This window comes from Syngnathus acus, chromosome 21 (genome assembly GCF_901709675.1).
Source record: "Syngnathus acus chromosome 21, fSynAcu1.2, whole genome shotgun sequence".
In the NCBI taxonomy this organism is placed as follows: Eukaryota; Metazoa; Chordata; class Actinopteri; order Syngnathiformes; family Syngnathidae; genus Syngnathus; species Syngnathus acus.
In genome coordinates, this window is record NC_051105.1 from 14296911 (window position 1) to 14323975 (window position 27065).

The 27065-nt window shown below is 45.6% G+C and overlaps 1 protein-coding gene across 11 annotated transcripts in view; it reads left to right on the forward strand.

Moving 5' to 3' along the window:
* The window catches only part of rab3gap1 (RAB3 GTPase activating protein subunit 1), a 176501-nt gene that overhangs the window by 79457 nt on the left and 69979 nt on the right, over positions 1 to 27065 (forward strand). For all 11 annotated transcript variants that reach the window (XR_005101404.1, XM_037280619.1, XM_037280621.1 and 8 more), the window contains 3 exons: positions 859 to 910; positions 2850 to 3194; positions 4913 to 5050. Coding sequence is in view for 10 of the 11 variants with exons in the window: in XM_037280619.1 (XP_037136514.1) it covers positions 859 to 910; positions 2850 to 3194; positions 4913 to 5050 (535 nt within the window). In the remaining variant the exon portion in view is untranslated. The remainder of the gene's footprint in view (positions 1 to 858; positions 911 to 2849; positions 3195 to 4912; positions 5051 to 27065) is intronic.

Below are 27065 nucleotides of genomic sequence, written 5' to 3' on the forward strand. Positions count from 1 at the left end.
CACGATTGTGTCCCACTTGTTGTTGATTCTTGACAAAAAATTTAACTTTTATATCTTTATGTTTGAAGCCTGAAATGTCGCGAAATGTTGAAAGGTTCAAGGGGGCCGAATACTTTCGCAAGGCACTGTATGTATATATATGATCCAAAAAATCTGCAACTCGTACCGTATTTATTCTAATTATCGCCCATATTCTAATAATCGCCCAGTGTGTGTTAGCGATGACATAAATAAAAAACATTGATACCTCTAATTATCGCCCATGCTGCTAAAAATTGCCCCCCAAAACTTACGTTTTCCTCCGTGACCGCATACTGACGTCATTGCGCAAGTTTAAATATGACTGATTCGACAGCACGTCGAATGTCCCTTTTAAATTGGTTTTCTCCATAAACTATGATACAATTACACTCGTCACTCCACTACAATATCCTCACACAATTACGTTATCGGGGCGTGCGCTCGAACAAGACAATCGCGATAACATGACGTGCGCAACATGACGTGCGCAACATGTGATGTGCGACGGTAACGTGTCGCATCGATGGAGGGTCAATTGAAGCACCCCGCTGTTAGAGGTAGATCAAAACAGCCGCTGTTCTAGTGTTAAGAACACCAGTGAGATGCAGGTTTTGCATATACATATTATCGCCCATTTCAGTGCCCCTTGGCGATCGGACAAAAAGTGTTCTCTTGGACATAAACCTTCTCTAATTATCACCCTGGCCGATAATTAGAATAAATACGGGATATAAATATTTGCGACCTGAAGACACACACATACGTATATTTACACACAGTATATTCAATGCCAATTGTATCAACAAATATTCTCTTTTGCTACTTCAATATCTGCAGATTGCAAGAAGCACCTGATCTTCGCTGTTGTCTTCTACATCAAAAGTTGCAGGTTAGGCCTGCCACGGCTGCTTCAACAATCCACAGACATAGACTTACGTACATAGTCAAAACAAAGAGACAAAATCAAATCAAATAAAAAAAAAAAAAAACCCGCAAGCACACACGTGTGCTTGTTGACGCTTGTAAAGACATTCCAAAATCAGGTGACATATCTAATTTACAGACCGGGTAAATTATCCACATACGTATGTTACCAGAGTCCTAGGTTTCATAGAATGTTGATGGATCCATTATTGGTGCATCTTAATCTTTCCAATTTGAGATTGTACATACTCACATGGACAAAATTGTTGGTACCCCTCAGTTATCCCTCCCTCCCTCCCTTCCTTCCTTCCTTCCTTCCTTCCTTCCTTCCTTCCTTCCTTCCTTCCTTCCTTCCTTCCTTCCTTCCTTCCTTCCTTCCTTCCTTCCTTCCTTCCTTAATAATAACTTAACATATATGCAACTACTTCAACAGATGTCTTTTCTATAACACTTAAAGAAAAACAGTCCCAGTCAACAACAATCTATGGATAAGAGCTACAGCAGGGGTCACCAACCTTTCTTAAACAGAGAGCTACTTCCTGGGTACTGATTAAGGCAAAGGGCTACCAGTTTGACACACACTTCTGAAATAGCCAATTTGCTTAATTTGGCTTTCACTACGTGTTATTATTGTCATTTCCAGTTCACGTGTAAGTGTGATTTTAACAAGAATAGCAAAAATACAGTCAAACCTTGGTTTTTGACCACAATCCGTTCCAGAAGGCGGTTCGAGAAGCGAATCGGTCGATTTCCGAATCTATTTTTCTCATTACAAATAATGGAAAAAAATTTAATCCGTTTCAAGACAAAAAAAATACGCCTTTTTTAAGCATTTTTCCATTTGCGCATATTTGTCCGATCGCGCAACTGCAGCGCACCGCCGAACGCGCAACCGTAGCGCGTCGCCCACCGCGCAACTGCACCGCGCAACTGCACCGCGCAACTGCACCGCGCTGGTCGCATTATTGTGACAGCCGTCGCTGAAATTTAGAAAATATTTTTAAAGTCCTGATGTACTTTCCAAAATTTAAGTGGACCTCAGTGCACAGGGAGCTTAATTTGGTCCGATCGCACAACCGCAGCACGCTGGGCGCTCACTGTCGCATTGCTTTAAGAGCGTCTTTGTGTTTTAGGATGGCTTTACTGCTCCCACTTGCTTTCTTTGGAGGCATGATTAGGGGTTAATACAATCCTAAAAGTAACAAAAATACAATAACAACGGAGTCTGTCGCCATCCGGGCCGCGCGGTCGGGTTTTCTCGGGTTCTCCCGGCTCATCTCGCGAGGTTCGACCTCCGAATTTTGTTCGACAACCGAAGCAAAAAATCTCGAATTTTTTGTTCGAATTCCGATTTGTTCGAAAACCGAGGTTTGACTGTAAAATAAATAGATGCAGCTCACTGACAAGTGCCGCTATTTGAGCTAATTTTAGAACAGTCCTGCGGGCGACTCATGCGGTCCTCACGGGCGACCTGGTGCCCGCGGGCACCGTGTTGGTGACCCCTGAGCTACAGGGATGACTTGAAGTTCTCTTGAACTAAACAGAGAACTTTGTTGGTGCAAGGGAGTTCTGCTCATAACTAATGAGGGCCTCTAGCAGGGATGGCCAACAAAACAAGAAAGGAAGGGAGGTATCAGATGAGAGCCACATGTATGACTGGGAGTTAAAGGAATTCTCTGGAGCTAGACAGAGAGCTTTGTTGGAGCAAGGGAGTCCAACTCGTAAGTTATGAGGGCCTCTCACCAGTGCTCCACCATTCAGTTATTCCCACAATCAGCTCCCGTTATTTTGTTCATATATCAACTTCGAATAGGTCTTTGTGTGATGCAGTTCCGGTCTCGAACACTGCAAAGAAAAAACAGAACCCTAACCCTAACCCTTTTCTTTTGAAATTTTGTGCATAGATGTTGAATTGCTGCATCAAGAGGAAGCAAGCGAGGGATTCCATTCACAAGAGCCCTGAGAGAAGCAATGAAACTGCCTTCCAAAACATCCACCAAGTGACAGAAGTTACAGCAGCCAATTCATCCAGACAAATAACTGCTGTTTCACCCGGGAAATTCTTGGATTCTTGGAGTGACAGTGAAGAAGAGTTTTTTGAATGCTTGAGTGATCAGTGGGACACTGAGTCGCCATGCATTAGAAGGGAAAAAGATGGCAGTAAAACTAGAGCGGAGGGCAGGATGCATCCCTGTAACAACATGACCCTTCTAAACTCTTCAGATCTTCTCTTTATTCCTGTGACACAGGTAATTCTTCCGGTGTATAAGTCGCATTTTTGGGAGGAATTTATTTGATAAAATCCAACACTAAGAACAGACATGTCATCTTGAAAGGCAATTAAAAATAAAAATAGAACAGGCAACAACAGGCTGAACGGTACGGTATGCTAACGTTACATAAACACATAAACAAGGAACTGAGAATGTGCCTGACGTAACATATTAAGAATTATTCAAATAACTATAGCATAAATAACATGCTAACACGTTTATCGAACCAACCGTGTCACTCCAATTCATTAAGTCGAAATGAAATCTTCATCCTCTGTGTCACTTATAAACAACTCCGCTAACTCCGGAAGTAGAAGATGCAGCGCTTCCTCTTCCACGTGCCTTATGTCAGACTCATTGTCAGTTGCAGTTATTCCACAGGCCTACAATTCCCTCATCAAAGTCAAAGTCTGCTTTATTGTCAATTTCTTCACACGTAAGAGATCGAAATTGCGTTTCCTACTATCCCACAGTGACAAGACATATTACATATTTTATATATATATATATATATAATATTGGTCCACGGACAAACAAAACATTCAAGTAAACAATACAAAAAGTTAAAACAAGAAGGCACATACAATGAATAAATAAGAGCAATGAATAAATAATAAATAAATAAATAAGAGCAACATGGTTGAAATGGAGCAATTGTGCATATAGCAGACAGTCAGAATATAGCGCAAAAGTACAGGAGGAGTAGTGCAAGGCAGCCAACGTGGCCCAAAATGCGGGTTAGTGTGAAAATAACGTGTAATGATATACCGTATTTTCCGGACTATAAGTCGCTCCGGAGTATCAGTCGCACCAGCCATAAAATGCATAATAAAGAAGAAAAATACATATATAAGTCGCACCAGAGTACACGTCGCATTTTCGGGGGACAATTATTTGATAAAATCCAACACCAAGAACAGACATGTAATCTTGAAATGCAATTTAAAATAAAAATAAAATAGGCAACAACAGGCTGAAGGCACGGTCTGCTAACATTGCATAAACACATAAACAAGGAACTGAGAACATGCCTGACGTAACATATTTAGAGATATTCAAATAACTATAGCATAAATAACATGCTAACAAGTTTATAGAACCATCTGCTTCACTCCAAATCATTAAATCCAACGAAATCTTCACCCTCGTGTCACTTCTAAACATATCTGCTAACCCCAGAAGTAGAAGATGCAGCGCTTCCTTGTCTTCGTGGCTGATGTCAGACTCATTGTCAGTTGCAGTTCCAATTATTCCACAGGTCTAGAGCGCCCTCATGCGGTTTAGTGTGAAAATAACATATGAAATGATATGTGTTAATAATTTCACACATAAGTCGCTCCTGAGTATAAATTACATCCCCGGCCAAACTATAAAAAACCTGCGATTTATAGTCCGGAAAGTACGGTACTTGTTAATTATTTTGTCATCATGTTTTTGTTCTACATCACTAGTTTAAACACTATACTGTTATGTGGATTACAGAGCTGATGTGCAAATGTTTGTTTAAAATGTAGCAGACAATAAGGGACCAAAATTGCTTGCATTCTCTTAATATTATGTAATCACTTGGTGAGTGTTTGTCAGTGCTGTCTCTTTTCTTTCAATATTTGATTTATTTATCAATGTATGAAGCCTGGCAAGACTTGTTAATTGTAAAAAGTACAATTACATTAAATGTGTTTATATTTTAACAGGAACCTGCTCCCATGACTGAGGATTTATTAGAGGAGCAGTCAGAAATACTTGCAAAACTGGGAACATCAGCCGAAGGTGCCCAACTCCGTGCTCGGATGCAAAGTGCTTGTCTTCTGTCTGACATGGAGTCTTTTAAGGTTAGACACACCCAAGTAGACAGTAATTCCAAGATACCAAGGGATGGATGGATGAATGAGTTGGGCAGGTGGATGGATGGAGGGAGGGAGGGAGACAGTGAGACATACGAGGGAGGGAGAAGGGGAGGGAGAGATCCCCGAGGGAAATTCAGTTAGCAGTATCCACACCCAAGATTGCTCACACAAGAGAGGTTGAAGAACTGCAGTAGCTACATAAATTGTAAAAATATGCTAAATAAATAAATAAATAGACAATATAAACATTAGTCACGGCAAACAAAATGAGAGAGGAACCGACATGCAGTAGATGCAATAGATACCTGTGAATAAATAAATAAAAAACAAATAAATAACATAGATGAGAGGTCCACTACACAGCCCTCCTTCCAAAACATTCCTACCCAGAACACTCCTAAACACACAAAAAACCCTCCACAGGGTCTATAAACCGGTGCAGAGGCAGTTCAGCGATTCACAGACAATGGTGGAAGCCAATGGACTGTGGTTGTGATTCGTCAAAACCTAACAACACAGGCAAACATGGGTGAAGCGTTCTGGGCAATTTCCTCGTCTCATTCGTCATTTCTAAAATAATTTCCATAGCAACCAATAAAAGTAGAAATACACCATGAAGTGACCCCGGCACAAAATGGAACAGCAGACAGACACATGACAAAGCCTAACTAAGCAAACTAGTGCATTTACAGTATGTGACACACACAAGCACAGAAGCACCTTTCAACAGTTCAGCGTGAATAGTTAGCATTTAACAGGGAATTTTCCACGGATTTCCGTGTTTTTTTCCGTCGAAAGTATCGTTTTCGTGAAATCCTTTGAGAAAAAACGGAGGGGTGGGGGGTTTATGGAAGCGGGCAACGTTAGCCTCAGTGACCCACGAGCATTCGCCCGCCCGCCGCGACGGCATCTTTTGGCACATCTCAAGGCAAAATTAGTTAAGCTGTGAGTACGGAAATCGGCTTGCCGCTTTAAACCGAACTCACTGGCAGCAGTGATGCGACAATAATCCACTTTAGTTTCGGCAGCATTTTGCCACTACTTCCGTCACATCATTTCCACTTGTTAACTTAACTTACGCGGAGAACTAGTCTTTTTACACCGCCACAATGTGAATTTGCGATTGGGTTTTTATCACTTGTAGACGAGTTATTTGGTTAGATAGATCTATGGCCTACTCAGCAAAGGTTTTCGCCAGCATGAGGATCGTGCCAGGGAAATAGACAAGATGAATGGGATCAAGAACTGCTTCAGATGGGCATGGCTCGAGAGCAGCGTCATCGTACAACTCGGAACACAGTCCGTAACCACGTGCCTGACGGAATATATCCGTAAAGTAGATGTCCCGGGGAAGGTTTTGTGTATTCTCTGTCAAGATATTATGATCAGCTATGGAGGTCGCGGCGCTAGGAACATTAAGGAGCACATGGAAACAAAAAAAGTAACATGATGTTACATGTAAGCTAATGTTACGCTATTGTCATGATATTGTCATGATATTGTCATGATGTCGTTAAAGAATGGATTTTCAATGATATATATATCATCGGCCCCCCAGACCCCCCCCGGTCGGCCCCCCAGACTCCCGGTCGGCCCCCCAGACCCCGGCTACTTCTCAGTGTTTTTTTACATTTACCATTCTCAATCCTGATTTAATGTTTTTTTTTTTAATTGAAATACCGTTTTTTTCCATGTATAATGCGCAAAATTTAACTAATTTATTGTCCTAAAATCTGAGGTGCGCATTATACATGGGTACATTTATTTCCATCCATCCATCCATCCATCCATCTTCTTCCGCTTATCCGGGGTCGGGTCGCGGGGGCAGCAGCTTCAGGAGGGACTCCCAGACTTCCCTCTCCCCAGCCACTTCATCTAGCTCATCCCGGGGGATCCCAAGGCGTTCCCAGGCCAGCCGAGAGACATAGTCTCTCCAGCGCGTCCTGGGTCGTCCCCGGGGTCTCCTACCGGTGGGACATGCCCGGAACACCTCCCCAGGGAGGCGTCCAGGAGGCATCCTGATGAGATGCCCGAGCCACCTCATCTGGCTCCTCTCAACGTGGAGGAGTAGCGACTCTACTCCGAGTCTCTCCCGGATGACCGAACTCCTCACCCTATCTCTAAGGGAGAGCCCGGACATCCTGCGGAGAAAACTCATTTCGGCCGCTTGTATCCGGGATCTCGTTCTTTCGGTCACGACCCATAGCTCGTGACCATAGGTGAGGGTAGGAGCGTAAATCGACCGGTAAATTGAGAGCTTTGCCTTTTGGCTCAGCTCTCTCTTTACCACGACGGACCGGTACAGAGTCCGCATTACTGCCGACGCTGCACCGATCCGCCTGTCGATCTCGCGCTCCATCCTCCCCTCACTCGTGAACAAGACCCCAAGATACTTAAACTCCTCCACTTGGGGCAGGATCTCATCCCCGATCCGGAGAGGGCATTCCACCCTTTTCCGATCGAGGACCATGGACTCGGATTTGGAGGTGCTGACCCTCATCCCGACCGCTTCACACTCGGCTGCGAACCGCTCCAGTGAGAGCTGGAGATCACGGCCTGAAGAAGCCAACAGCACAACGTCGTCTGCAAAAAGCAGAGACGCGATGCTGAGGTCCCCAAACCGGACACCCTCAACGCCTCGGCTGCACCTAGAAATTCTGTCCATAAAAATTATGAACAGAATCGGTGACAAAGGGCAGCCTTGGCGGAGTCCAACCCTCACTGGGAACGAATCCGACTTACTGCCGGAAATGCGGACCACACTCTGGCATCGGTGATACAGGGACCGAACCGCCCTTATCAGTTGGCTCGGTACCCCGTACTCCCGAAGCACCCCCCACAGAACCTCCCGAGGGACACGGTCGAACGCCTTCTCCAAGTCCACAAAACACATGTGGACTGGTTGGGCGAACTCCCATGCACCCTCGAGGATCCTGTTGAGGGTGAAGAGCTGGTCCACTGTTCCACGGCCAGGACGAAAGCCACACTGTTCCTCCTGAATCCGAGGTTCGACCTCCCGACGGACCCTCCTCTCCAGCACCCCTGAATAGACCTTACCAGGGAGGCTGAGGAGTGTAATTCCCCTGTAATTGGAACACACCCTCCGGTCCCCCTTCTTAAAGAGGGGAACCACCACCCCAGTCTGCCAATCCAGAGGCACTGTCCCCGATGTCCACGCGATGCTGTAGAGACGTGTCAGCCATGACAGCCCCACAACATCCAGAGCCCTTAAGAAATCCGGGCGGATCTCATCCACCCCCGGGGCCTTGCCACCGAGGAGTTTTTTAACTACCTCAGTGACTTCAACCCCAGAGATTGGAGAGTCCGCCTCAGAGTCCTCAGGCCCTGCTTCCACAATGGAAGGCGTGTCGGTGGAATTGAGGAGGTCTTCGAAGTATTCTCCCCACCGACACACGACGTCCCGAGTCGAGGTCAGCAGCACGCCATCTCCACTGTAAACAGTGTTGACGTTGCACTGCTTCCCCCTCCTGAGACGCCGGATGGTGGACCAGAATTTCCTCGAAGCCGTCCGGAAGTCATTCTCCATGGCCTCGCCGAACTCCTCCCACGCCCGGGTTTTTGCCTCAGCAACCGCCGAAGCCGCGTTCCGCTTGGCCATCCGGTACCCGTCAGCTGCCTCCGGAGTCCCGCAGGCCAAAACGGCCCGATAGGACTCCTTCTTCAGCTTGACGGCATCCCTTACCGCCGGTGTCCACCAGCGGGTTCGGGGATTGCCGCCACGACAGGCACCAATGACCTTACGGCCACAGCTCCGGTCGGCCGCCTCAACAATGGAGGCGCGGAACAAGGTCCACTCGGACTCAATGTCCCCCGCCTCCCCCGGGACGTGGGAAAAGCTCTGCCGGAGGTGGGAGTTGAAGCTCTTCCTGACAGGGGATTCCGCCAGACGTTCCCAGCAGACCCTCACAGAACGTTTGGGTCTGCCAGGTCGGACCGGCATCTTCCCCCACCATCGGAGCCAACCCACCACCAGGTGGTGATCAGTTGACAGCTCCGCCCCTCTCTTCGCCCGAGTGTCCAAAACATGCGGCCGCAAATCCGATGACACGACTACAAAGTCGATCATCGAACTGCGGCCTAGGGTGTCCTGGTGCCAAGTGCACACATGGACACCCTTATGTTTGAACATGGTGTTCATTATTGAAAATCCGTGTCGAGCACAGAAGTCCAACAATAGAACACCGCTCGGGTTCAGATCGGGGGGGCCGTTCCTCCCAATGACGCCCTTCCAGGTCTCACTGTCATTGCCCACGTGAGCATTGAAGTCACCCAGTAGAACGACGGAGTCCCCAGAAGGAGCGCCCTCCAGCACTTCCTCCAGGGACTCCAAGAAGGGTGGGTACTCTGAGCTGCCGTTTGGTGCATAGACACAAACAACAGTCAGGACCCGTCCCCCCACCCGAAGGCGGAGGGAGGCTACCCTCTCGTTCACCGGGGTGAACCCCAATGTGCAGGCGCCCAGCCGGGGGGCAATAAGTATACCCACACCTGCCCGACGCCTCTCACCGTGGGCAACTCCAGAGTGGAAGAGAGTCCAGCCCCTCTCGAGAGGGCTTGTACCGGAACCCAAACTGTGTGTGGAGGCAAGTCCGACTATATCTAGTCGGAACTTTTCTGCCTCGCACACCAGCTCGGGCTCCTTTCCAGCCAGAGAGGTGACATTCCATGTCCCAAGAGCCAGCTTCTGCAGCCGGGGATCAGACCGCCAAGGTCCCTGCCTTTGGCCGCCGCCCAGCTTGCAATGCACCCGACCCCTTTGGCCCCTCCCACAGGTGGTGAGCCCATGGGAAGGGGGACCCACGTTTCCTTTTCGGGCTGAGCCCGGCCGGGCCCCATGGGCGAAGGCCCGGCCACCAGACGCTCGCCTTCGAGCCCCGCCTCCAGGCCTGGCTCCAGAGGGGGGCCCCGGTGACCCGCGTCCGGGCGAGGGAAAACGTGATCCATTAATTTTTATCATCATAAGGGGCTGATGAGCCGTGCTTTGTCTGGCCCCTCACCTAGGACCCGTTTGCCATGGGTGACCCTACCAGGGGCATGAAGCCCCAGACAACATGGCTCCTAGGATCATAGGGGCACGCAAACCCCTCCACCACGATAAGGTGACGACTCACGGAGGGGGGTACATTTATTTATTTATTTATTTATTTATTTATTTTTTTTAAGAAAATAATGGTACAACAATTTTTGAAGAAAATCTTGTCACGGATGGAGTGTGGAAAGGAGCGGGGCGACCAAGTGCAGCTTGGACCAGGGTTTATTGGAGGAACTCAAAACAGACTTGGTAAACTAATTGTGATAAATAACTGGAACATCACTCAAATATTGGTGATCCCGTTGAGAGTCTCACATATTTCTTCGCTATCGAGTTTGCTACTGCATGCGCAGTGATACTGACCGGCAGAATAACATCCGGTTGTTCCCAAAGATGATCTTTTTTCTGAAATAATTTTACGTTTACGGACTTAAGTAACCCGGCCGGGTCATACCAAAGACTATAAAAATGGGATCCATTGCCTCCCTGCTTGGCACTCAGCATTAAGGGTTGGAATTCGGGGGTTAGATCACCAAATGATTCCCGAGCGCGGCGCCGCTGCTGCTCACTGCTCCCCTCTCCCCCAAGGGATGGATCAAAATCACACGGGGATGGGTCAAATGCAGAGGACAAATTTCACCACACCCAATGCGTGTGTGAGGATCATTGGGACTTTAAAAAAAAAAAAAATAATAATAATAATCAAAATTTGGGTGCGTATTATACATGGGTACAGGCTTTTTTCTAGCATCGACATGCCATTTTTAGGGTGCGTATTGTACATGGGGGCGCATTATACATGGAAAAAAACGGTACCTTTTATGTACTCTTGTACTGTAATAAAAAGATTAAGATTAAAGTCCCAATGATCGTCACACACACACCTGGGTGTGGTGAAATTTGTCCTCTGCATTTAACCCATCCCCGTGTGATTTTAATCCATCCCCTGGGGGAGAGGGGAGCAGTGAGCAGCAGCGGTGCCGCGCTCGGGAATCAGTTGGTGATCTAACCCCCCAATTCCAACCCTTAATGCTGAGTGCCAAGCAGGGAGGCAATGGGTCCCATTTTTATAGTCTTTGGTATGACCCGGCCGGGGTTTGAACCCACAACCTTCCAGTCTCAGGGCGGACACTCTACCACTAGGCCACTGAGCTGATTTATTTAATAATGGCATGTAAACAAGGTACTGTAATTTTTGATTGCTCCTCAATGTCTAATCATATCTGGAGTATGTGTCAATAGCATATTGGACAATATGTTGGTGACCCCTGCTATATCGTATGTACATTTTTTTTTTTTTTATTATGCTTAATGCAAAAAAAGTGTTGAACCATCAAATTATTTTTATTTTATTTTTGTGGCCTAATGCATTTACATTAATTGCCTTTTTTATTGGTCGCCATAGAAATTATTTGTCAAAAGATGTTAGAGGCGAGGAAATCCAGTTAAAGGCAGGTTACCCAGAGGCACTAGCTTGCACTGTCAGCTGCGTTAGAGTCTTTAGTTACAAGGCACTTTGTGTACTAATCATTTATTTTCATTAACTTCAACAAAAATGTGAACCTTTGAGCTGCTGGAAAATGAAAATAGACACCATAAGTAGGTTATTTATGGAGAAATATCAATATAGCTATTTTTGACCAAATGTCCTAATTGCTTTGCTGATGTGCTTGACCTTTTTTCTTTTGAATTTCATTTATCAAGCACACGTCTCCATTAAAATGTGGGTTTAAAATCTTCTCTCCTAGGTGCATTCAACTGATTAATCATACACGACATTTTTGTAAAGTCCCAGAACTCAAACTCTTTGAGGACCTTTATCTGATATGGGAATTAAATGTGATGAATTAGATTAATTAATTACAAATCCTGGAATTATTTTGATTATTTTTTTAATCACCTGACAGCACTTATAGCATAGTCAAAGATTATTTTAAAGCCCAAATATCACGATAATAAAGTCTTCTGTTTTACATTTTACTCATTTAGTTGTCAAGTCAAGTTTATTTATATAGCCCTAAATCACAATCAAGTCTCAAAGGGCTTCACATGTACAAAAACTGACAATTATTCTCAAACATCCCCTGATCTTAAACTCCCAGGAGGGCAAGGAAAAATGAGAAACCTTGACAAGAGACCACATATGGGAGGATCCCCCTTCCAGGATGACCAGGCTGCAATGGATGCAGAGAGGGCATATAGAACAGTGATCCCCAACCTTTTTTGCGCCACGGACCGGTTACGTGTCAGAAATATTTTCGCGGACCGGCCTTTATATAACTAAATAATACATTTATATAACTAAATAATACATTTATATAAATAAATAATACATTTATAATAAATATATGAATACGATGAAATAAAATGATACGACTGGCATAAAAACAAGTATAAACGACATTAAAATAAAACTCACCATTACATTGAATTAGTGGGAGCACTGAGCTTGTTTCTCAGAAACGAGCCGGTCCCATCTAGGCGTAATCGGAGACAATGACACCCGAAGTGGTTAAGGTTTGTCTTTTAATGCAGGATGCTTGGTCTCCATGTGCCGAAGCAGTTATGAGGGCTTCATTGCCTCGTTAGCTAGCCTGTTGCCACATATTATGCAGAGTGGGCTTGGCGCATCATAGTCTTTTAAATGCAGCTTTCCTTTTCTTAGAAGTCGTAGCCTCTTCTTCTTCCGTCTCCTCATTGGGCTTTTTTTCCTTTCCGAAGAAGCTTTCCAAACATCTCTGTTTCTTGCTCATTTTTGCTTGCTTCGCGGGCTCAACTGAGGTGACATGTCACGTGACCGAGACGAGCGTCTTGACCTGAACCGACGGATGTAATTGGGAGAGAATCGCCAATTTTTTTATATTTTTCAAAATAGATACTTACTCATTTTTGCTAGCTTTGCGGGCTCGACTGGGGAAACATGTCACGTGACCGGGACGAGCGTCTTGACCTGAATTAGTTGATCGTCGATTAAAACTTTTTTTTTTTTTTTTCTGTGTGGCTTGGCGGCCCGGTACCAAGTGACCCACGGACCGGTACCGGTCCGCGGCCCGGTGGTTGGGGACCACTGATATAGAACACGTAATATAAACGATCCAAGGGAAAATATAGATGTTCAATTCAAAGTGAAGAACTGCAGAAGGTGCACTCAATTGTCCTGGCAGTGTCTTCTAGGGTGGCAATCCAGACAGCCTTAATCAGTTTGGGTGTCACATAACCCCCTCCCCAGCCATGGAGGGGGGGGAGCAAAAACACAAACTCCAGCCGAATCGGCCACCACAGGTTAATTAAAGGCCATGGCATAAAAATGTGTCTTTAATCGTGTCTCAAATGTTTCTACTGAGGTAGCAGTTCTGATATCTATCGGTAGGGCATTCCAAAGCTCTGGAGCCCGAATAGGAAAAGACTAGCGTTTTGCGAGCGGAGGTTACGGGACGGAATGTAAGGAACAACGAGGTCAACGAGATACGAAGGCACCATGCTGTGATTTATAGGTTAATAGAAGAACCTTGAAGTCACATCTTAAATGGACCGGGAGCCAATGTAAGTTGGCTAATATTGGGGTAATGTGATCAAATTCTCCCGTCCGTGTGAGCAGTCTTGGCACAGAATTTTGTACTAACTGTAGACTTTTAATACTGGACTTCGGAAGACCAGAGAATAATGCGTTACAGTAGTCAAGGCGCGACGTAATAAACGCATATATAATAGTTTCCGCATCAAAAGTTAAAAGAATCGAACGGATCTTACCAATATTACGGAGGTGAAAAAACGCAATTCTAGTTATGTTCTTGATGTGTTTTTGAAAGGAGAGTGTTTGGTCGAATATAACCCCGAGATTAGTTACACTATGAGTGATAGTACATTTATCCATATTTATAGTGGTTTTCTTAAATAAGTGATGATATCGAGCAGGACCCATTATCAACATCTCAGTTTTATCTGGGTTAAGACGTAGGAAATTGAGAGACATCCATTGTTTAATCTCTGCAAAGCACGCCTCAAGATTACAACAGTCCCGCGGATTTGTCATCGATAACGGCCTATATAATTGGGTGTCATCCGCGTAACATTGAAAACAAATGTTGTATTTAGGTATTATGTCCCCAAGCGGAATCATATAAATACTAAATAGTATTGGTCCGAGTACCGATCCCTGCGGGACACCACACGTAACGTTATTGAGCTCAGAGGTCGTGTTGTCATGGACCACTCGGTGGATCCTGTCAGATAGATAGGAATTAAACCAGCGAAGTGCTGACCCTGAAATACCAACGCAGGTTTTAAGGCGATCTAATAAAATATTGAAGTCCACAATGTCGAAGGCAGCACTAAGATCAAGTAGTAATAATAATACCAATGAGGTGTTTGAATCCATAGCTATGAGGAGATCATTAGTCACTTTAGCAAGTGCTGTCTCGGTGGAAGATTCGCTCTAAAACCAGACTGAAAAGGTTCAAATCGATTATTGGCGACCATGCAGAGATGGGACCAAGTCACACATGTGCAAGTCTCAAGTGAGTCTCAAGTCTTAACCTTCAAGTCTCAAGTAAGTCCCAAGTCATTTTTTTCTTGGGCAAGTCAAGTCAAGTCAAGTCCTTAAATAGGTCAAGTCAAGTCCAAGTCAAGTCCTTAAATAGGTCAAGTCAAGTCCAAGTCAAGTCACCTTATTATTGCAATTTTACCCGCAGAATCTGATCTTAGTAACGTGAAAAGACAATATATAAGTAACTTTAAGTAACCATCATTGTCCAATGTGTCTAACCTGTTTAAAAAAAATATGACAATAATTTGGATTTGCACTGTAATTACTGATATTCAGTAAAATACACCATGGAATCAAACAAAAAAGAAATTACCTCATACAATGATTGACAGCTCAATCTAAACAAATGAACGTCTGCCGACAGTGTCTGACACATTTGAGTTGCAAATATAAAAAAGTAATCTGAAAAAATCTGAAAGAAGAAACACATTAAAGAGCATTAGAAACATTTTATGTTTCATCTGTAACATCTGGAGACACCAGAGCTAAACGGACAAAGTTTGAAGTTGTCGTCTGGCTGTCTGAAATGTTTCTGTTGCATATCTTGCACTGCGCTGTCCGTCTTTTGCCGTCATAAAGGTAATTACGATAGCCGAAGGTGATGACTCGCGGTACCGCTCCCGCTGACATGTTTGTGCATGTCTGATATAAAGGGGCGTGATTCTCCAATAAACACGTTAGGTAGGTAGAGAGGGCATGACTGATTGATTGACAGGGTAGCGATCCAATCATGACAACGCCATTCTCAGCCTGCGCTCCTACCGTGTTATCGATATTACTTTTTTAAATGTATTATTAATTTTATATTCAAACTGAAAACATAAACTAAATAACACTGAAGTCATTCAAGTCATCGTGTCCCAAGTCAAGTCCCGAGTCTTTAACTTCCAAGTCCAAGTCGAGTCTCAAGTTTTTTTATTTTTGTCAAGTCACAAGTCATCAAAACAGCGACTCGAGTCAACTCGAGTCCAAGTCACAGTGACTCGAGTCCCCATCTCTGCGACCATGTAATCAATAAGCTGCTGCGCTACTACTTTTTCAAGAATTTTTGCTATGAATGGGAGATTTGAAACCGGCCTATAATTACTGAGACAGTCCGGGTCGAGATTTGGTTGCTTAAGTAGCGGTTTAATGATAGCGGTTTCAAAGGCTGTTGGCGGAGGAGACAGACGGATTAATTATATTTAAGACGGACGGTCCTAAAATCTGAAATAATTCTTTAACGAGTTTGGCTGGAAGCGGGTCGAGTAAACACGTTGTTTGTTTAGCCGCACTAACCAATTGTGTAAGCCTTTCAAAGGACACGCTTTAAAATTCTAGAGGGGTATTGCATGATTGTCAGCTCCCGTAATCGCCGGTCTTGACGGAGTGATTGGAACGGTCATCGTGAGCTCATCCCTAACGGATTGAATCTTTCGATTCTTTTGATTAAAAGATGTCAACAACAGAAGACTTGTCCATACAACCATACATGACACGTAATAAAATAAATCCCCTCACAATATTTATGAACAACTTGTAAACAAGCACTGCACAAGCTACGAGGTAAGCTAATGCTAACGGCAGTGTTAGCGAGAAGCTAACGAATGCATTAAACACATTGTATTACCGTATTTTTCGGACTATAAGTCAAATTCTTTTCATACTTTGGGTGGGGGGGGCGACTTATACTCAGGAACGACTTATATGTGAATTTTTTCACAAATTTTTACGTGATCATTAACACTACTTACTTACTAGTATAGTTGATCACTTCACATGTTATTTCCACTTTAAACCGCATGAGGGCGCACTATGGCTGTGGAATAATTGGAGCCTCACTGACAATGAGTTCCATTCACTGACTTCCGAAGTCAGGAGATTTAATGATTTGGAGTGACACGGATTATTCGATAAATTTATTTATGTTATAGTTATTTGATATATACCGTTTTTTTCCATGTATAATGCGCAAAATGTAACTAATTTATTGTCCTAAAATCTTGGGTGCGTATTATACATGGGTACAACAATTTTTGAAGAAAATCTCCCTCGAAATAAAACTTGAAATCACCTTCTTGTTTGTTGTCAATCGCGCATCGCATTCAGCCATCCTGCCCAACACACTTAGTCAGTAAAATTCATAATTGACGACACATCGTTTGATGCGATGGTCCAATCCTTGATGGTGTGAAAAAACAACAAATATTGTTTGTTTTTTAATCTCCATCGCAAACCGGATATCATACGGAGGCCGCCATTACAGATGCGCAGAACGGATGCGCAAGACACGTCAGCTATATAAAGAGCGAGACTTCAGTTCTCTACCTAAATGCGTATTACAGGTAATATTTTATTTCACAACACTTTGCCTTGTTCCTTTCCTCTCTGCTGTTCACTTCAAACACGCTCCATACGAACACAATGCTCTCGTATCAGACGCTTGCTCGATCACCTGCTCGTTTGCTGTCACAATGTACCCTACACAAATCCGAAACATTTGTTGCGGCTCCGAGTCACGACGAGGGGCAAGTTTTGGTTTCCAAGGGTGTTTTTATTCCTCTTCAACTTCTCTCCCATACAGAGCCGCCTTTTTCACATGTCCGCACGTCACTTTCCTCTCTTTTCATTTCAACCTAACTGATCGCGGTGGTGCCTTTCTGGGCAGTCGGAGAAATCAACGCCAACAAAAAAAATACATCCAGCCTAGTTAAGAAATCACCAGAAAGATCACCATGACAATTGTGAACACACAGAAAGATAATAAATAACTGGAACATCACTCAAATATTGGTGATCCCGTTGAGAGTCTCACATATTTCTTCGCTATCGAGTTTGCTAGCGCATGCGCAGTGATACTGACCGGCAGAATAACATCCGGTTGTTCCCAAAGATGATCTTTTTTCTGAAATAATTTTACGTTTACGGACTTAAGTAGGAGTCAAAATTTAGGTGCGTATTATACATGGGTACAGGCTTTTTTCCAGCATCGACATGCCATTTTTTTGGTGCGTATTATACATGGGGGCGCATTATACATGAAAAGAAAACGGTAGTTTATTTAGACTTAGACTTAGACTTAGACAAACTTTATTGTCATTTTGTCAACACTAGGTGTACACAAAACGAAATTTCGTTGCATACGGCTTTCAACAATGTAGTGGTATTTCGGCTGGTTAAAAAGTGACATTCTATATAAAAATATGAAATAAGATAATTATAAAGTACAAAGTGCAGCAGCGATAAAGTATGTAAACAGTGCAGGAGACAAAAGCAGTATTTACAAGTGTGCAGAGGAATGCTACGTTTGAATGTTCAACAGTCTGACGACAGCAGGGAAAAAACTATTGCAGAACCTGGTGGACCTGCAGCGGATGCTGCGAAACCTCTTCCCAGAGGGCAGCAGGGAGAACAGTCCATGGTGGGGGTGTGATGGGTCACTGATAATATTACGGGCTCGGGACACGCAGCGCTGGGATGACAAGTCCTGAATGGAGGGAAGAGGAGCCCCGATGATCCTCTCTGCTGTCCTCACCACTCTCCTCAGGTTCTTCCAATCTGAGGCGCTGCAACCTCCACACCACACCGAGAGACAGCTTGTCAGAATGCTCTCTATGGTGCTTCGGTAGAACGTCCTCATGATGGGTGGGGGCAGGTGGGCTCTCCTCATCCTCCGCAGGAAGTACAAGCGCTTCTGTGCCCTCTTGACCAGTGTTGTGGTGTTCACAGTCCAGGTGAGGTCGTCTGTGATGTGGACTCCCAGGAATTTAGTGCTGCTGACCACCTCCACGGCTGAGCTGTTGATGATCAGTGGAGCGTGGTGAGGCTGGTTCTTCCTGAAGTCGACGATGATCTCCTTCGTCTTCTCCACATTCAGGATCAGGCTATTTTCTCTGCACCAGCCCACCAACGGCTCCACCTCCTCTCTGTAGTCCAGGTCGTTGTTGTCCCTGATGAGGCCCACCACCGTTGTGTCGTCTGCAAACTTCACGATGTGATTGGTGGTGAACCTGGGGGCGCAGTCGTGTGTCATCAGGATGAACAGCAGGGGGCTCAGGACGCAGCCCTGAGGGGAGCCTGTGCTGAGGGTGATGACATCTGAGGTGTTCTGTCCGACCCGGACTGACTGAGGTCTGTTGGTGAGGAAGTCTAGCAGCCAGTTTCGAAGGGTGGTGCTGAAGCCCAGGTGTTCCAGTTTTTCCACCAGATGTTGTGGAATGATGGTGTTAAACGCTGAGCTGAAGTCCAGGAACAGCAACCGCACGTGGGTGTTCCTCTCCTCCAGTTGAGCCAGGCTCAGGTGAAGAACGGAGGAGATGGCATCCTCAGTAGAGCGGTTCTGCCGGTAGGCAAAATGGAACGGATCGAATGTTGGGGGGAGTCTGGAGACGATGTGTTCTTTGAGCAGCCTTTCGAAGCACTTCATCATGATGGGAGTCAGTGCCACAGGTCTGTAGTCATTCAATGAGGTGATTTGAGGTTTCTTCGGCACCGGAATGATGGAGGCAGCCTTGAAGCATACTGGCACTTTGGCTTGGTCCAGCGAGATGTTAAAAATGTCTGTGATGACACCAGCCAGCTGGCCTGCACATTCCTTGAACACCCGCCCAGGTATGTTGTCGGGGCCTGGGGCCTTACGTGGGTTGACTCTTCTCAGAGTCTTCCACACGTCGGCTGAGTCAAGGCAGAGGGCCTCCTCTTCCTGGTGGGGAACAGTTTTAACTGCAGGAGTGCTGTTTAGTGCCTCAAAACGCCCAAAGAAGTTATTTAGACCATTTAGGAAGTCAGCATCAACCTCACCCACCGGGGGGGAGGGTAAGTTGTAGTCCGTGATCGCCCGTATGCCTTGCCACATACTCCTGGTGTTATTGGCGTCGTGGGAAAAATCCTGAATTTTTCGACTGTGGCTTCGCTTCGCTAGCCTGATGGCACGGTTCAAGTTGGCTCTCGCTGTCCTCAGTGCCTCCTTGTCGCCAGACTTGAAGGCTGAGTTCCGTATGACGTACCTCCTCAGTCATCCAGGGTCGTTGGTTGGCTCGGGTGATGATGTTCTTAGTGGTGCTGACGTCTTCGGAGCATTTGTTGATGTAGGCTGACACAGTCATGGCGTACTCATCAATGTCGATCTGATTGTCATATGTTGCTGCTGATTTGAACATGTCCCAGTCAGAGCACTCAAAGCAGTCCTGGAGTGCCTCCATGGCCCCCTCAGACCACACCCTCACCTGCTTCACTGTGGGTTTTGCTCTGATCAGCAGGGGCCTGTATGCAGGGATTAGCATAACAGATAGGTGGTCTGAAGAGCCGAGGTGGGGGCGGGGGGCTGCTCTGAATGCATCCTTTATATTGGTGTAAACCAAGTCCAGAGTGTTCTCTCCCGAGTTGGAAAATCCACGTGTTGGTAAAAATGAGGGAGAATAGTCTTCATGTTAGCCTGGTTGAAGTCCCCAGCAATGATGAAAACACCCTCTGTGTGCGTGGATTGCAGCTCACTGATTGTCCGATAGAGAACACTCATGGCCTCTTTAGTATTAGCGCTAGGAGGCACATACACAGCCGTGATGCTAACAACAGTAAACTCTCTGGGCAGGTAGAAGGGTCTGCAGTTAACAGTCAAAAGCTCGATGTCCGAAGAGCAGAAGCTGGCGACAGATCTAGCATTTTTGCACCAGTTGTTGTTGATGTAGACACACAGCCCACCTCCTCGGGATTTACCGCTTAGCTCGCTGTTTCTGTCGGCGCGGAATGTAGCGAGCCCCTCCAGGCTAACGGCGTTGTCCGGTATTGATGAGTTCAGCCATGTCTCCGTCAGGATGAGAGCGCAGCAGTTTCTAACCTCCCTCTTTGAAGAGAGTTCCAGTTGTAGATGGTCCATTTTATTATCCAGTGAGCGGACGTTGGAGAGGAAGATGGATGGAAGCGGCGGTTTGTAGGGGTTAGCTTTAAGCTTAGCCGTTAGCCCACCTCGACAGCCGCGCTTTCGCCGCCGGTCACACCGCCTACGCTTACTCCTCCTCCGGCGTGTGCTGCCCGGCGAGCCCGCTGCATCGTGAGCTTCTGGGGCTAGCGCCCTAAGCACTCCGAGGCTACGTAAACAGACTAGGGTAGTTGTGGCTACGAGTCCGAAAACACTTGATGACCGTACCTCCAGCAGGCGCTGGCGATCAAACACTAATCTACTGGATGGATAAACTAAACTTTGTGTTGTTTGTAGTGTCCTAGGCGACATATTTTGTGAAAATACTCGTCGGTTGTTGAGAGCTGTAGCGGCCGCGGCCAACTGGGGCGCCGCCATCTTGGATTAGAGTAGCAACGTGTATGTTGTTAGACTTCAGTAGTTTCCGATTTTCTAGGGAGGCCGTGAAGGCAGCGGGGGGTGGAGGGAGGGCGGAAAGAGCGATCCAGGGCACTTGCGTATGTTGGCTCACATGTTGAGCTCTTGATTTGTGAAATAAAGAGCCGGTTATCAAACCCATGTCTTGCCTGGTACTTTGGTAATGCTACAATATAGTTATATACGTAGATCTGTGGAATAATTGGAGCCGCCAACTGACAACGAGGCTGACGTCAGCGCACACATAGGTCCGGAATCGACAGCTGTGTTTTTTTTTGTTTTGTTTTTTTGACACCGAGGATGAATATTCCGGTGGATTTAATGATTTGGAGTGACACGGATGGTTCGTTAAAATTGTTGTTTATATTACATTTATTTGATATAATTAGTCTGACGTCAGCGGATCAAGTAGTTCCGGTGTCAACAGCTGTGTGCGCGTGTGTGTGTGTGTGTGTGTGTGTGTGCGTGTGCGTGTGTGTGTGTGCGTGTGTTTTAAGTGACACAAAGACGAAGATTCTGATGAATTTATTGATTTGGAGTGACACGGGTGGTTCGATAAAATTGTTGTTTATATTACATTTATTTGATTTATCTAGTCTGACGTCCGCGGCGCACGTAGTCTTTCCGGCGTCAACAGCTGTTTTTTTTTTCTTTTTTCAAGTGACACAGAAGACGAAGATTCTGATGGATTTATTGATTTGGAGTGACACGGGTAGTTCGATAAAATTGTTGTTTATATTATTGTTATTTCATACATAGTTTATATATTGTTATATGAGCCTGTAGAAAAATTTGAACTGCAACGCGCCGCTGACGTCAGACTTGTTTACATAAAGGAGGACCAACTCGATTGATGGCTTTAATGATTTGGAGTGACACAGATGGTTTGATAAAGGTGTTATTTATGTTATAGTTATTTGAATAACTGTTATTGTTACAGCAGGCCCGTTCTCAGCTTCTCGTTTGTGTTTGTCACATTAGCATACCGTATCGTTTAGCCTGTTGTTGCTCGTTCATGTCTGTTCTTGGTGTTGGATTTTGTCGAATAAATTTCCCCCAAAATGCAACTTATACTCCGGAGCGACTTATATATGGTTTTTTTTCCACTTTATTGTGCATTTTATGGCTGATAACGCGTATATTCCGGAGCGACTTTTAGTCCGAGAAATACGGTAACTAAGAATAATCCAGCACCTTCGATGCAATTCATCTGATACAACTACTCAAATATACACTCTCAAGAAGGGAAAACATAGACCGCACGACTTCAAAATCAGCAGAAAGACTGACGGTAATGCTATAGACATCTTGTAAACAAGCACTGCAATCAAGGTACGAAGTAAGCGAATGCTAGCGTTTAGCGTGAAGCTAATGAATGCATTGAACATAATATTGTGTTGCCCATAAATAAAACAGCACCTTCGATGCAATTCATGTGATACAACTACTCAAAATACACCCACAAGAAGTGAAAACACAGCTCCAAAATCAGCAGAAACACTGACGCTAATGCTATGAAAACGAATGCAGATACACAATATTGTTAAAGCAGGGGTCACCAACACGGTGCCCGCAGGCACCAGGTCGCCCGTGAGGACCGCATGAGAAGCCCGCAGGACTGTTCTAAAATTAGCTCAAATAGCGGCACTGAGGACAAACTGCCGTCTGACTTCATCTCCCTTCTGGACTGCTTTCATCTCACCCAGCACATCAACTTCCCCACCCACACCAAAGGCCACACCCTGGATATAGTATGCTCCTCCTTTCCACTCACATCCAACCCCCGTCCTCTCACCTTTCCACTGTCAGATCATCTCTGCATCCTCTTCTCCGCCCCTCTACCCTCGCCTCATAAATCCACAAAACGCACCATCTCCTACCGCAACATCAAGACTGTAAACCCAATCACGCTTTGCCAGCTCTTATCCTCTGTTCTTCCCTCCGACCCCACTTCTTCCTCCCTTGCCACCACGCTCAACAACATCCTTTCTGAATCCCTTGATTCCCTAGCCCCCTGGAAAACTTCCTCTGTTACATTCACTAACTCTGCCCCTTGGTACACACCGGAACTCCGCACCATGAAGCAAACTGGCCGTCAACTCGAACGCCTCTACAAAAGAACCCGCCTCACCGTCCATGCCGAAACCTTTAAACAACACATCTCTTATCGTGATGCTCTTCTTGCTGCCAAATCTGCTTACTTCTCATCTCTCATTAATAACACCAACCGAAACCCCCGCATACTGTTCTCCACCGTCAACAAATTGCTCCAGCCACCGGTCACCAAGCCACCCTCCTCACCCGCCCTCTGTAACTCCTTCCTTGCCAACTTTAACAACAAAATCGCCCAAATCAACAGTTCTCTGACCGACACCATCAATAACTCCTCCCCCACCTCCCCTGTCCTCCTGCCCCCCCTTCCTGACCTCCCGCCCTTCCCGTCTCTCACTGCCTTCTCCCTTGTCGACTCCTCCACTATCCTAGACATCATTACCTCATCCAAGACAACCACCTGCTCTCTCGACCCTCTTCCAACGACCTTAACTAAGGCCTGCCTCCCTGTCCTCCTCCCCCACCTTACCACCCTTTTTAATCAGTCTCTATCCCTTGGCCACTTTCCCACTGTCTATAAACTTGCAGCCATCACCCCCATCCTCAAAAAGCCCACCTTGGACCCACTCAACCTCTCCAACTACCGTCCCATCTCCAACCTTTCATTCCTTTCCAAAACCCTCGAACGCATTGTCTCCGCCCAACTCCACACCCATCTCCAGTCCAACAACCTCTATGAACCCTTCCAGTCCGGATTCCGCCCACTTCACAGCACTGAAACAGCTCTAGTTAAAGTCACCAACGATCTCCTCATTTCTGCAGACTCTGGTGTCCTACTACTACTTGACCTTAGCGCAGCCTTTGACACTGTGAACCATTCCATCCTCCTCCAAAGGCTGCGCCAACTAGGTGTTGAGGGCACTGCACTCGACTGGCTCACCTCCTACCTCACCAACAGAAACCAGTTCATCTCTCTCTCCGGTCACACATCCATCCTCTCCCCAGTTACACAAGGGGTCCCCCAAGGCTCAGTTCTTGGCCCCCTCCTATTCATCTGTTACCTCTTTCCCCTTGGTACTGTCATCCGCAAACTCAATCTGGACTTCCACTGCTACGCTGATGACACCCAGATCTATATACGTACGACACCAACCCGTAACCCTTCCCTCACCCATTTTGAAACCTGCATCTCTACAATAAAAGCATGGCTGACCCACAACTTTCTCAAACTCAACAGTGACAAAACAGAGCTCCTCCTCATAGGCACTAAATCCTCCCTTAGTAAAACTGGATCCATCACACTCACTATTGACTCCTCAAACATCACTCCCTCCCCTCTGGCACGCCACCTTGGCGTTATTTTTGACCCCACACTGTCCTTTCAACCTCATGTTAGCTCAGTTGTCAAGACCTCCTACTTCCACCTCCAACGCATCGCCAAAATCCGGCACTGCCTTTCTCTCGCTGCCGCTGAATCTCTCATCCACGCCTTCATCTCATCCCGGCTTGACTACTGCAACTCCCTTCTCACTGGAATCACTGCTCACTCACTCCATAGACTTCAACTAGTCCAAAACTCTGCTGCCCGCCTCCTTACCCACACCCGGTCCCGTGAACACATCACTCCTGTTCTCCACTCTCTTCACTGGCTCCCCATTAAGGAGCGTATCATTTTCAAGATACTCCTCCTCACCTTCAAAGCCCTTCACCACCTGGCTCCCACTTACCTATCCGACCTCCTTGTCCCCTACTGCCCCAACCGTCCCCTCCGATCCTCCAATACTTCACGTCTGACAGTCCCAAAATCTAAACTCAAATCCTCGGTGACAGAGCCTTCTCCTGCACATCACCCCGACTCTGGAACTCTCTCTGTGACTCACCCACACTCCCCATATTTAAGTCCCGTTTAAAAACGTACCTCTTCTCCCAAGCTCATGACCTCCCCTACCCATAACTGGTTTCCTCTTCTTAATTTTATCCGATTGTTTCTTCCCCGTCCCCCTCCCCTCATGTATGTGTTTGCCTTGTTCCCTGTAAGCGTCTTTGGGTTTTTGAAAAGCGCTATACAAATTTAATGAATTATTATTATTATTATTACTTGTCAGTGAGCTGCATCTATTTATTTTACAGTCAAACCTCGGTTTCTGATTGTCCCGGTTCTCGAACAAATCGGAATTTGAACAAGAAATTCGAGATTTTTTTGCTTCGGTTCTTGAACAAAATTCGGAGGTCGAACCTCGCGAGATGAGCCGGGAGGACCCGAGAAAACCCGACCGCGCGGCCCGGATGCCGACTGATTAATCCTTAATCATGCCTCCAAAGAAAGCAAGTGGGAGCAGTAAAGCCATCCTAAAACACAAAGACGCTCTTAAAGCAATGCGACAGTGAGCGCCCAGCGTGCTGCGGTTGCGCAGTCGAACCAAATTAAGCTCCCTGCGCACTGAGGTCCACTTACATTTTGGAAAGTACATCAGGACTTTCAAAATATTTTCTAAATTTCTACATTTTTTTTAGTCTTGGAACGGACTAAAATTTTTTCTATTATTTGCAATGGGAAAAATAGGTTCAGAATTCGACCGATTCGCTTCTCGAACCGCCTTCTGGAACGAATTGTGGTCGAAAACCGAGGTTTGACTGTATTTTTGCTATTCTTGTTAAAATCACACAAAAGTCACAATAATGCGACCAGCGCGGTGCAGTTGCGCGGTCGGCGACGCGCTACGGTTGCGCGTTCGGCGGTGCGCTGCAGTTGCGCGATCGGACAAAATTAAACTCCCTGCGCACTTAGGTCCACTTAAATTCTGGAAAGGACATCAGGACTTTAAAATTATTTTCTAAATTTCTCCATTTTTTTTAGTCTTGGAACGGACTAAAATTCTAAAAATGCTATTCTTGTTAAAATCACACTTACATGTGAACTGGAAATGACAATAATAACACATAGTGAAAGCTAAATTGATCAAATTGGCTATTTCAGAAGTGTGTGTCAAACTGGTTTGCCTTAATCAGTACCCAGGAAGTAGCTCTCGGTTTAAGAAAGGTTGGTGACCCCTATGTTAAAGTGAAATACAGTTTATTATTTTTGTGTCATCTCAACCTGACCACTTTATTGTGTCTGTCGTTTTCATACAAACCAGATTCGGTTGAAGTTGGGAAATTGTGTAAAATGTAAATAAAAACAAAATACAATGATTTGAAAATCCTTTTTTTACCCTATATTCAACTGAATACACTACAAAGACAACATACTTAATGCTCAAACTCAAACTTTATTTTATTTTTCAAATAATAATTAACTTAGAATTTCATGGCTGCAACACGTGCAGTAGAAGTTGAGAAAGGGCATGTTTACCACTTCGTTACATCACGGTTCCTTTTAATAACACTCAAACGTTTCGGAAGGGAGGAGACTAATTCGCTTAGCTTCTCATGTGGAATTCTTTCCCATTCTTGCTTGATGAACCGCTTCAGTTGTTCAACAGTCCGGGGTCTTCCCTGTCGTATTTTACGCTTCATAATGCACCACACATTTTTAAAGGGAGACAGGTCTGGACTGCAAGCGGGCCAGGGGAGAACCTGGACTCTTTTACTTCGAAGCCACGCTGTTGTAACACGTGCAGAATGTGGCTTAGCATTATCTTGCTGAAATAAGCAGCGGCATCCATGAAAAAGACGTCGCTTGGATGGCAGTATATGTTGCTCCAAAATCTGTAAGTACTTTTCAGCATTTACGTTGCCTTCACAGAAATGTAAGTCACCCATGCCATGGGAACTAATGCACCCCCATACTGATGCTGGCTTTTGAACTTTGCGTTGATAACAGTCCGGATGGTCCGCTTCCTCTTTGGTCCGGAGGACACGACGTCTAGTGTTTCCAAAAACAATTTGAAAAGTGGACTCATCAGACTACAAAACATTTTTCCATTGTGCATCAGTCCATTTTACATGAGCACAGAGAACCCGGCGGCGTTTCTGGATGTTGTTCATAAACGGCTTTTGCTTTGCATGGTAGAGTTTTAACCCGCACTTACATATG